The following is a 12,339-nucleotide window of genomic DNA, read 5'->3' as shown; positions in this document are numbered from 1 at the left end:
AGAACTCGTGAGTCATCATGACCCATGAGTCGTCGATGACTCGTGAGTTGTTGCGTGAGTCAGTCAATCGCGCGAATCAGCCGGCTACGTTGTCATGAGTGGATCTGTAGCAGACGAGCGAGTGAAGTCTCTCCTCGAGCTCAGGGTGAAAAGAAAATCCACAACAAAAGCCATTCTTTCACTTCTGAAATAACATACAATGTTCTGCACGTAGCCTAGCTAGGCCTACTGTAGGTTTGGTGTATAAATGTAGTATGTTAAAATGCAATTAGGTTGAGCAGACAGTCCGAAACATTGCCAGGTCACCTCGGCTCGCCTATAGATGTAGCCTATCAAAATTAGGTTGATCGATTTAAAAAATAATAATAATAATTTATTCACTACGGGCATTTCTCCGTTCCTGTTTCTATGTCTACATTGAAAGCCTATATATTGCTTAGGCTACACTAACTTAAGACAATAAATAAACAGTCTGGCTCAAAATGCTTTATTTCCCCTGACTAAATGGGAATATATATTGTTAAAGCTGGACTTTCATATGGCTCTTTGTAGTTTCGCGTATTTAAAGCTAATGTACTTGCACTTACTACTTGTTGTCTGGAGTTTGCACCTTCAAGGCTGAAAGCACTTAATTGGAAGTCACTTTGGATAAAAGTATCAGCTAAATGACATGTAATGTAATGTAATGATTAGATCGGATTGTACTCCCATTGGGGTGGTTAACTGTGGAGCTCTGGGAGGGTTATGATGGGGTGCCTGCAGGTGATTTACAGCTGTCTTGACTTGGATTTACTTTTATGTCCACATTAGACAGTTTTTCTTCTAAACAGTCTAAAGTTGAGGGGCATTGACTCACAGGAGAATGTACCAGGTTTATTACAGTATATTATTAGGCACACATGATGCACTTAACTCTTAGGTGTTGATTCCATCAGCAAACCAAAACTAATGATGACTTCTCATGGCCAAACCATCATCTCTCCTGTCATTAAGACCCCCTCAAAAACGAGATGATACATCTCAAGGGGTTTATCCTAATAATAAACAGATTTTGAACATTAGTACCTATACCAATTTGTCTATCTCTGTAGGCTAATCTGTGACCTTGGCGAGTGACACCTCACAGATGCTAATTTTACACCAATGGCAAGTCAATCTGGTGTGCAGATCATGATGCAACACCTTGTCCAATGATATCATGCTTTGTCTGGGGTTGTAAGTTTTTTAACACATTCCTGCTGCGCTTGACGCTCGAGTTGCATGCAAATCTGCCAGTTTGGCCCAACTGTCACTCAGATGGACAGTAATGGCTGCCAGTGCACAGCCACTCATCTCAAGCAAGAATACAGAATAATTGGACAATCAACCAGGGACAGTTGTATAATCTAAAGAGTTGTGTCCCTGCACTGTAACATTGTGTTGTGCTAAAGCAGATATGTGTTGTGAGGCTGAAAAGGGATCATAGTGGCCATTCTGGAGCATCATTTTTGGAAAAGCTATTTGATTTGGGTTTACAAGCCCATTTGTTAATTACAGTGGCTATATGTAACTTTCAGTTTGTGTTGATTAGCAGCCGCTTCGGACAAAAGCAGTAGTGTTTTTACCACACCTGCTGTTGTAAAGGTCTTTTCTCTTATGGTGCTGTATTGCCCACTGTATTACTGAGTTAGTGTTACCACGAGGTCATATAGTTGCGATAAATGTTTTGCTCAGACAGAAAATCATTCATTTACAATAAGAGAATAACTTACAGATGCATCTTCGCATTTCCAGTGTTGCATATGGTAACTTAGGGTACTTTGGATGTCTTGTGAGACAAAGATGTTCACAAGTAATTTTTTGGAAGTCCAAGTCGAGTCTCAAGTCTTTGAGGGGCAAGTTCAAATCAAGTCTCAAATCTTTTCCCACGAGTTTAAGTTTAAGTTTAAGTTTAAGTCTCAAGTCTCTGGCCATCTGATCTGTCCCATAAATCTTATGAATTCTAAGCATGTCCATACAGTACAGTATTAAAATCAGTTGTGGGATAACTTTATGGGGTCTACTTAACACATCCCTCTAGCCCTCGGACCTGGTGAAATATTAACCTAAGTCTGTCACATCATATGGATACAACTATAAAAATACAATGTGCCTGTTCCCAGCATTAGCACGACACTTTGCGATGGTTAGCTTGTTACCTGTGACGATATATGCTCACTTTAAAGATGACTATATGGAAAAGATAATGACCTTGAATTACGCAGAAGACATAAGCTTTACTGTAGAAGACTTTGAATAGGACTGTTGTATTCATCTAATCAAAACATACTGAAAGGAATAGAAAACAGCCTCCTCCTTTATCTCTTTCACTTGTCTTATGCTCCATTTACCACACGATTATTTTTGCGCTGACTATCAGTCACATTTTCAAAGTAACATGCCAAACTATCAATCTTCACTTTCAGCAGCCTTGGGCAGATTCATTTAGAATTTGACAGAGCAAAGAGGAGTTCTGTATCAACTATTATTGAAAGCAACAACAACAATGTAACAGGGTCATCCCTATGTACCCCGGTCCATGTTCCCTGCTCGGGGAACATAATTCCCTGTTTTTCCCCAAAAAAAGGGTTAGGGTTAGGGTTATGCGCGTCAAAAAGTCCATAGGCCTACATAGGCCTATTTGCCATGGAATTTGGCAGTAATGGTGGAAAAAGTAACAGCAAACTACATTTCCCATAATGCGGCGGGTCGTGACACACTGACTCTATAAGCGGGATACTCCGTCAACATACCTGTCTCTCTCAGTTTCCAAAACAGACAGAGAGAGACGCTCATGTGCATGTATCACAATACACAGGTGAAGGTAGTAAAATCTATAACCCCCCCCCCGTCACTGTCGACAAATGGAACATCCTGTTTCCCCTTTTGAGACAGTACCACTTAAGAAAATAAAGTTAGCTGGAATATACACAAAACACACTATTACATTAGCATTAAAACATATCCCAGAGAACGGTTGACTCGGTACACATATGTTATTAATCCCTAGGTTCATTTTGCGCCGGAATTGTCCTTTAAAAAGGAACAGAGATATTCAAAAAAATCGAGATACAGACCCAAACTGAGGGAACGTTCCATCACAGTGAAAGGAATTTTATAGTTTACTGTTTATGGAACAATCTCAACAGTGAAACCAAATAATCTAAACCATATACCTACCTTATAATATAAAAAAAACAATTAAAGCAAATATTTTGAGTTAATACAGTGAAATGTGTTCCGTTTTGTTCCGTTCTTTTGTGACTGGTAAGAGGGAGAGAGGGAAAGGAAGAGCTTTTTTATTTCATTATTTGTTTTGTTAATGTATGTTTTGTGAAAGAGGGGCAGATTATATAAGATTCATCTTCTTTCTGCTCCTTTGCTCATTCAGGACTTGTAATTTTGTGTTTCCATTCAGTTGTTTATTTGATGAATGAAATAAACGTATATACACTAACATGATAATAACAATAATAATATAATAGTTTGGATCAGCTGAAAAGATATTAGATTCTTTTAGAAAAAGAGATATGGTGAGCTAATAAACCAACATTATATTTCATTGAGATAAATTTAGGATGAAGGTTACAAACATAGCAAAATCTGCTGCATTTTAAAGCAGTCTAAGAAACCAAATCAACACTTGCATTGGTCTTATTTTACTGTTTTTCCTACAAGGTAATTTGTCACAGAAAGACATTAGATAAGAAGGGCCTGTTCTGTTCTGTGATGCTTGCAAGAGAGAAACTCCCCTGGGCTACATGTTGCTCCCCTGGACTATTTGTTCCTGGCTGTAAAGTTGCCTGCCCAGGTAGCACTGCCATTTGTCAATTTCAACTGCTGATGCCATACCTACCTTTTTATGGGAGGGGGAGGGTGTAGTTACTGGTTACAGCTTTGATTTCTTTGGGGAATAGGCTATGTTAGCATGTGGCTGACTTAATATTCTGTGCTCACTTTCTTCATGCATGCACACTATGTGTATGTTAGGAGTTCATAAGCAGGAGGCAGATGCCTGTGGTAGCTATTATGAGGAGCTGGTTGTGTGTTGAAGTGTAAAAACCGGAATGGTCCCTGTATTGGATTTCAACGGGCCACAAAAGACATGGTCATGTTACCTTGTGAGAACACATCAGGTCTTATTAAGTTTTCAAAGCTCTATTAGGGGAATCTTATTAGGATCAGATTGCTTCTCCCTTCCCCCATTTAATAGAAAGCTCTGGGCATGTCCTCCAGTTTCAGTTCCACAAATGCTGCAGTGTAGACCTTAAATACTGTAAAAGTGTAGATGATTGCAAACTAACAACCACTTTTTTTTTTTTACAAGGAGCCAACAAAGTATGACAAAGAATGCAACAGCACAAACAGGAGGAAAATGAAGTATGCCACTAGTTTTAAAAAGAGATTTACAGAGATAAAAGTAATGAGAACATGTCTTCATGACACCCAAAAGCTGGCTTCTGGCTAGTTCTGAAGCAGGAAGAGACAACTTATTCTCTTTAGAGCAGAGCACAATGTTGGAAACAAGAAATGGGCTCGGTAATAGCTGAGATCGCTCACTGGTGCCCCAATTATATGGACATAGCAGTTGCCCCGGGACACGACTTAATGACTATAATAAGGCTTGTCTGTCTGTTCAAAATCAGCTTAGAGTGCATCCACGCTGACCTACAGCATCACTCTAGCCTTAGTTCAATTTAAACATGCAGCATGAGAAGGAGCTGGGTGTTTTGGGGATGGGTGGGGGGACAAGTTAGAGGCTGTCCGCCGGGTTGACTCGGTTTCCCATCGACCACGACCCCCTGAGCCCTCCTCATTCCACCTCATAGCCTTGATGAGGATCATTTTGGACTTGAGCATTTCTTGCGGCTGCGGTTGGTCTTTAATTCAGCATGGCTGAGCGCTCTGTGATTAATGACAGGTACTTAGCTTGAAGACTGGTCAATAAGCGCACTGGTCCAGGAACTTAAGGCTGTAAGCCAAAGGGGAAACAGGCTTTCTCCAAGCGGCAGCACCACCCAGATCAGAGAGGGTTGATGGGAGAACACAAAGTGAGACCGAAAACATAGTTTTTGTGGTAAGTGTGCATGCACACTGTCCTCATGGGGAATAAAAAAACAAATGAATAGAGACAAGACAACCTGGAAGTCATAGTTATGGATGATTCATCCCCTTATTGCCTGATAAAGCCCACACAGGGGATGAACTCATTATTCATATGCCCCACTCTATTCTGTATGCATTCACATTGCATTCATTGCACAGTCTAATAGTCTAATCTCCTTATCAACACAATTACTACAACACAAACACACTAACTGATAATGGCAAGGAAATTATCAAAGTTTCCCCTGCAAGGTTAAACAGACTATTTCCATATTCAGAACCTAGCGTGCAATATAATGGAATATCTATTCTACTAATGGCTGTGTGGATATATAACATTTGTGTGTGTGTGTGTGTGTGTGTGTGTGTGTGTGTGTGTGTGTGTGTGCGTGTGCGTGTGCGCGCGCGTGTGTGTGTGTGTGTGGGTGGTTCCTCCGGGCCTGGCTGTTACAACACTGACCCCCAGTGTGCGCACATTAGGACAGAGCAGAGCGTGTTCTCCTTGGTGCGGGACTCCGCCGCTGTCAGTCAGTCTGTGCGTTCTGACAGCAATGTGACCTCCCCTTGAGAGCTCCTGCTGCTGACTTTTTCTATTAAAATGGACGTGAGCACGCTCTTCATACTGAGACAGACCTTCAAAAGACAAATCAGCAGAGAGTCGCTGATCCCATACATCTGACAATGCAGATACACTGGACAAGAAACAAGCGCTCCAGCAGCAGCAGCAGCAGCAGTCTGATCATAGTACCAAATAAACGATAAACTACATGCAAATTAAACAGTTTAATACAGTAGAATATATTTTCCTTGCTTATTTTTACCGTTTTCGACTGTCCTCCAATAGTCGCCCTTATTTATCACCTCTCCGCGGCGGAGCGGGTCCCTGCTAGTTTTTTCTAACGTAAAAAAAAAAAAAGAAGAAGAAGAAAAAAAAGAAGACACGTGGTTGTTACAAACCTCTCTCAGGACACAGCGGGGACGCGGAGGTGGAGAGATGCGGGCGCACTCGGGATGGGAGAGGACGCGTTGAGGAGGCAGCCCGCTCTCTAACTATGGACATTCTGTCTTCTAGTTTTTGGAATAAGGACTTAAAAGACTTTGCATATTGCGTTGTCTCTTTACCTCTCCCTCTGTGTCTCTCTCTCTTTTTCCAAAGAAGAGACTTGCATGCAGGAGGTGGAAGATCGCAGGTGAGGAGAGGAGAAAAATGCAATTTGCAGCAGATTTCTGTAGTAAAATATACGCTGAGAACCTAATGGGATATTTCTACAGATTATTTCCGCACATTCTAATTTTTTAAAAGACATACCTTGACTAAAGAAAAAAAAAAAAAAAATAAGACTCAAAATGGATTTCTTGAATAGCTCCAGCCTGGAGGACGGGATACAGGCAGAAAATATCTCCTCTAATTCTACCTCTCAGAGCCAGTACAGCCAGCTCGCTATCTGGGCTCTGGCCGGACTTGTCAGCTTTCTGATTTTGTTTACAATAGTCGGGAACGTCTTGGTTGTTATCGCCGTTTTAACGAGCAGAGCTCTGAAGCCACCTCAGAATCTTTTTCTCGTCTCTCTGGCCAGTGCGGACATACTGGTGGCCACCCTGGTCATGCCCTTTTCTCTGGCAAATGAACTCATGGGCTACTGGTTTTTTGGCAAAATTTGGTGTGACATCTACCTGGCTCTGGACGTTTTATTCTGTACCTCTTCTATTGTTCACCTGTGCGCTATTAGTTTGGACAGGTACTGGTCAGTGACACAGGCGGTCGAGTATAACTTGAAGAGAACGCCTAAAAGAGTGAAAGGGATGATTGTGGTGGTGTGGCTGATCTCAGCGGTCATCTCCTTTCCACCGCTGATATCAATGGACAGGAGCAGCAGCGAGGCCAGTCCCCAGTGTATCCTGAATGATGAGACCTGGTACATCCTCTACTCCAGTCTTGGCTCTTTCTTTGCCCCCTGTGTCATCATGATCCTGGTCTATATTCGGATCTACCAAGTGGCAAAGACCAGGACCAGAACTATGTCAGAGAAGAAGAGGGACGTGGACTCGCCGCTGGAGAATGGGATGGACCAAGCCGAAGCAGGCCGAGGAGGGTCATTAAAGTCCAACCGGGACGGGAGCACGAAAGAGCAGGACCGCGAGAACGGACACTGCAAAGAGCAGGCAGTCCGATCCCCTCTGGCCAACGAGCCCAAACACCCGCCGACAGACCACGACGACGACTTCGACGACAGCAGCTCTTCGGACGGGAAACCTAAGAAGAGTTCCAGTTCCTCCAAACATCACCGTGACGACATAAAAGACAGGAAGTCCAGCCGGAAAAGCAGCTCCGCCTCTAAATACTCCAGCCGGAAGTCGCGTGCCAGTTCCAAGTCTATGGAGCTGTTCTCGTCTCGCCGTAAACGCCGGAGCACCGTCAATCGGAAGAAAGTCTCCGCCGCTCGGGAGAAGCGCTTCACCTTCGTCCTCGCCGTTGTCATGGGCGTTTTCGTCGTTTGCTGGTTCCCGTTCTTTTTCTCCTACAGCTTGTATGGAATCTGCCGGGAGCCGTGCCAGATTCCCGAGACGCTGTTCAAGTTCTTTTTTTGGATTGGCTACTGTAACAGCTCGCTAAACCCAGTCATCTACACCATCTTCAACCAGGACTTCCGCAGAGCCTTCCAGAAGATCCTCTGTAAGTCATGGAAACGCTCTTTCTAAATGCTCCCTGCATGGATAGGGTTGTAATAGACATTTTAGCCTGCAGACAAATTTAAACTGTTCTGAGCTGTGGGATGAAGTGCTGGCCTGAGGGTGGGAGGGGGGGTGGGGGGGCTTCCACACCTTTACTTTCAGGGATTGCACTAGAAATGAAGGGATGATTGAACTAAAGTGCAGAAAAGCGGTTTAAAATACAAGGAGACAGCTTTTGGACTGTTGTGGGCTCTGGCTCATTTCCCCCTCCTCATTGACTTCTCCCTTCACTGAAATACATTAAACTGACTCATAACAGTTCCTGTGATGCATGCACGCAGTAGGACTTCCAGTGGCTGCACTTGGATGAACTTTACAGGAGGCGAAGGGTTTACAGACACACTTGATTTATAATGCAACCTCATTCACTGAATACAATGCGAAGGCCTTGACAATCTCCACACAACCGTTGCTTGTGATATTAGAAAGTGGTCGTCTATCTTCTCTCTCTGTCTCTTACTCCCCCTTTTTTCTCTACCTTTCTATCACGTCACTCTCTCAACACGAGGACCAATGGGACGAAGGGGCTTCTTGCTTACTGTTTCAGTAGCAAAACAGTTTCACTAAAAAAAAATTAAAAAAAAGCTAAAAAAGCAACAACAAAAAGTGTTTGTGTGGGGCTCAAAAGTGTCTGAACTGGGAGCTGCATTGGAAACTTTTTATCAGGATGTGTGTTTTTTGTGTTAACTTGTACATGTGGCTCTGGATACAGTGGCATGTACCATAGACTGGCATCACGAGCAATTTGCTCTCCCAGGCATGTGTTCGCATCTTCCACTCCCCACTGAGAAAAAAGATGGAATACAGAGGTACTGCTGAGGTGTGTGTGTGTGTGTGTGTGTGTGTGTGTGTGTGTGTGTGTGTGTGTGTGTGTGTGTGTGTGTGTGTGTGTGTGTGTGTGTGTGTGTGTGTGTGTGTGTGAGTGAGTGAGTGAGTGAGTGAGAGAGTGTGGAAGAGCAAGAGAGGACAAAGTGCAACAGTGAAACTATGTGTTGATAAAATGAGCAGGAGAGTTTACCGCATCTTATCCAACTGCTAGTTAGTGATTGTCTGTGTGTGTCTATGAGCGTGTGTGTGTGTGTGTGTGTGTGTGTGTGTGTGTGAGCCTACTTTCTTAAATGGCCTGATTTCTTCTGGTCTTTCTATTCTCCACCACCCTATTTTGTGTCACACATCTTTTCTCTACCTTACAGCCACAAAAAGCACTTAGCTACAGAAAAAAGCAAAACACCTTATCACTCTGTTCTATGTCTGGTGATCACACGCACACGCACACACACACACACACACACACACACACACACACACACACACACACAGTCAGTATTTCATCTTTACATTTTAAGCATTTACAGCCAGAAGGGCTAATGCTTTTTTTTTCTTCTTCCCTTGTGTAAATAATTGAAGACAATACAGTATTATTGTGTGGTGCTTCATAATCACACATGTATCAATATGATAAAAAATGTATTGTTTGTATAATGAACAACGCTTTAAAAGTTTTTCATGTGACACCAACCTCTCTCCTTTTCTAAAAGATCAAGTGTTTACCTCTATGCTTTGAGCACATTCATACGATCAAATAAAGAGATTACTAACTGTCAAATGAAAATTGAAAGAGTGCATGACTGCATTCTTCATCACTGTTAATTCTTGTATTTCTTTTTACTGTTGTGCCACTGTTGTTTTATTTATTACACTGTAAGCTGCTGTTGTTCAGGCCCCGGAGCATCAATCCACTCAAAGAATGTGAAATAAATGGAAATTACATTCACGCTTTAACATATTTCCAGTGCCAGACATACAAATTCAAGGTTGGCTTAGTGTTCTTCTATAATTTGACTTTAAATGCTGCCTAATACACACCTGATAGACATGTGGGAAACCAAAATCATGTGTTGAATCCACAAACGTCAGCACTGAGTTTATCACAGCTGCAACGTTTTGTTCATAGATGTTTGTCAGGCTTCATATTCAAGTGGCGCTAAAGCCTGCAACAACCAATCAAAACTGTATTTTGTATTTTTTTTAAATTGTGGAGTAGCTAAGCTAATTGAAATAAAATTAAAATAAATAAGTGTAACCAGTAACCTTCCAGCTATAATAGTATGATGTACTATCTAGTACAGGAATCTTCAACAGGGGGTCCGTTTTTTTTAGGTGGCTAAAATATGTTTTTCTGATGATTTAGATTCGCTAGAGCTTGGATTTGACTGTACAAAAGGTGTGAGAATCTTTTGTAAATGAAGCTCCAAACAGAAAGTACTCCGATTACATCGCTGAGCTGCTTCCTAGACAGGCTGAACAGACAATATGACACTTTACAGTGTACACACTGATGTGATCAAAGTCAGAATCAGATTCAAAACAAAGACTTGTGAGGCTTCTGTAGGATTATTTGTTCTCCCTGCTCATTTCTTTCACATCACACAAAAAAAGATTCTGAAAACATCAGAAATCGTGTATTGTCTGCCCAGACTTTGATTTTCACGGTAGAAACTATTTTCAGAGACAGCCTGGAGACTCTGCAGCCAATCGTACATGCAAACAATAGCTTTTCTTTTCTGCTAGTGCATCATTTATATATCCTCCAGAGATAACCATTTTGTGTATTGACCACACTACATACAGTACCCAGGGGTGCTTTCACAGAGCCTGATGGGGGGTTAGAAACAAGCTGCGTGGTTGCATCAAATTAAATCAAGAGCCCAGAGTTTCAGTGTTCATCATGAAACTTCTCCACTTCTAACAAGCACTGATACGAATTACTGGAGAACTGCTACAATACAGAAAATCTTTGTTCTTTCTGAAATGAAGAACTCTGGTCGATCCATTAAGAGGAGACCGCTGCCTGAGCTTTTGCTGATATGTAGTATGTGCACATGCACTTATGTGTGTGCTGGGAAGCACTACTCACCAGAGAACCACCCATCCTTTTAGAGGTCAGATTTTGGTATGAGTTTACCAGGAATCGCGAATAATTTCCACTGACCCAGACGAGGTATATAACACACCCTTGCTCTCTCTGCCTGCATCATACTTATTTATTTATCCCCTGAAAGCTGACTCAAGTCGCCTCCATGACGAAGCAGAATGGATTGTAATTGCCGCCCCTGCCTCGTCAAAGTGTTTATGGCTTGCTGTGTCAGCGGGTCGGAAACTCACGCTGCTGCTGCAGATCTGAAGCAGAACCCATCAGATAATACTAAAAAATGCACCGATGGAGATGCACTCTGCACTCTGTCGTACCTCATGTCCCCTTTTAATCAGATCTTTGAAGATGCTCCCGGGCTTAATAAAGGGCAAAGAAGATGAACTAAATACATGTTTTCTTCACCGCACTGGTGGTGAAGAAAACATGTATTTAGTTCATATATTCATTTAATTTACCTCAGTTATTTAAGAGCATAAGAGCTTGACTATACTTTAAAGATTTTGCTGCTCAGATCAGACATAACCACTTCAACAAAAACATGATAAAAGTGGAATAATATTTATGAACTGAGCTTTAACAGCATTATTCCATAAATCTTTAAAGTCCTTAACCATGTCGCCTTCTGCTGTTGTCGGCAACGGTGATGTCTTCAACTCAGCCTGACCTCCCCAAATCCCCCGTCTTCTCTGCCTCTCTCACACGTCATCACTTATTTCAGCAGATCTGCCTGAGTGCTCTGTGGGCGGGAAGTTGCAAATCAAGACACGCCAGATTGTAAAGCATTTCATGTTTGTGCAGTATGTTGCGGTAACTACTGAGAGGTTTTAAAGCCAAATTCCCTGAGATATATAACAATTAACTATCACCAGTTTTCCTCTGCGCCTCACCCACTGAAACCATCTTCATTTCCTCCACCTGTAACATTCATCTTCCTCCTCATTTTCCTTTTCCTCAGGGCTATGGATTAAAAGCAACCACAGAAACCCAATTTTGCAAAGAAGGCATACAATATACATTGTGGAAAATTAAGCTGGACCTTCTACTGCGTCTGCAATAAACTACCAGCATTACAGGGATAGTTCAACATTTTTAGAAATCTGTTTCTTATCAATCTCCAATCTCAGGTGATAAGATCAATATCACTTTAATGTCTGCGCATCAAGTGTGGAGCTGGAGCCAGGAGCGGAGAAGCTTAGCATCAAACCTGGAAACAGAAGGAAAAAGATAGCGTGGCTCTCTAAAGCTCACTGATTAACACTTTATTCTCTTTCTTTTATCTGTACACTGGCAGCTTGTCATCACTTGGTGAGGTTGCTAAGCAAACAGTGAAGATGCTGCACAGCAGTGCTGGGCCGATGGAAAAACAAGAAATAGTTACAGCACCTAAAACTGCAACTTGTCATTTTGGGATATAGGGCCCTATTTTAACGATCTGAAACGCAAGTATCAAACGTGAAACGCAAGTAGCTTTGTGGGCGGATCTCGGGCGCTGTTGCTATTATACCGGCGGGATAAATGACTCTTGCGCCCGACGCAAATCTAAAATG

At 42.2% G+C, this 12,339-nt stretch overlaps 1 protein-coding gene across 1 annotated transcript; it reads left to right on the top strand.

Annotated features, from left to right (window-relative positions):
- Positions 1-6,099: 6,099 nt before the first annotated feature.
- adra2c (adrenoceptor alpha 2C) lies at positions 6,100-9,639 on the top strand. Its single transcript, XM_039806999.1, has 2 exons — positions 6,100-7,798; positions 8,570-9,639. Exons 1-2 carry the CDS (start codon positions 6,472-6,474, stop codon positions 8,674-8,676), a joined length of 1,434 nt encoding a protein of 477 aa, XP_039662933.1. The 5' UTR covers positions 6,100-6,471; the 3' UTR covers positions 8,677-9,639.
- The last annotated feature ends 2,700 nt before the right edge of the window (positions 9,640-12,339 follow it).

The sequence above is a fragment of the Perca fluviatilis genome, chromosome 1 (assembly GCF_010015445.1).
Source record: "Perca fluviatilis chromosome 1, GENO_Pfluv_1.0, whole genome shotgun sequence".
Lineage (NCBI taxonomy): Eukaryota > Metazoa > Chordata > Actinopteri > Perciformes > Percidae > Perca > Perca fluviatilis.
The sequence above is the reverse complement of the archived record's forward strand: the minus strand, read 5'-3'. Positions and strand labels throughout refer to the sequence as shown.

What these genes read in the sequence shown, in the direction of transcription:
- adra2c (XM_039806999.1), top strand. Translation starts at nt 6,472, where the DNA reads ATGGATTTCTTGAATAGCTCCAGCCTGGAGGACGGGATACAGGCAGAA. An exon ending in AGCCTTCCAGAAGATCCTCT is followed by an intron (nt 7,799 to 8,569) that starts GTAAGTCATGGA and finishes CTCTGGATACAG; the next exon opens with TGGCATGTACCATAGACTGG.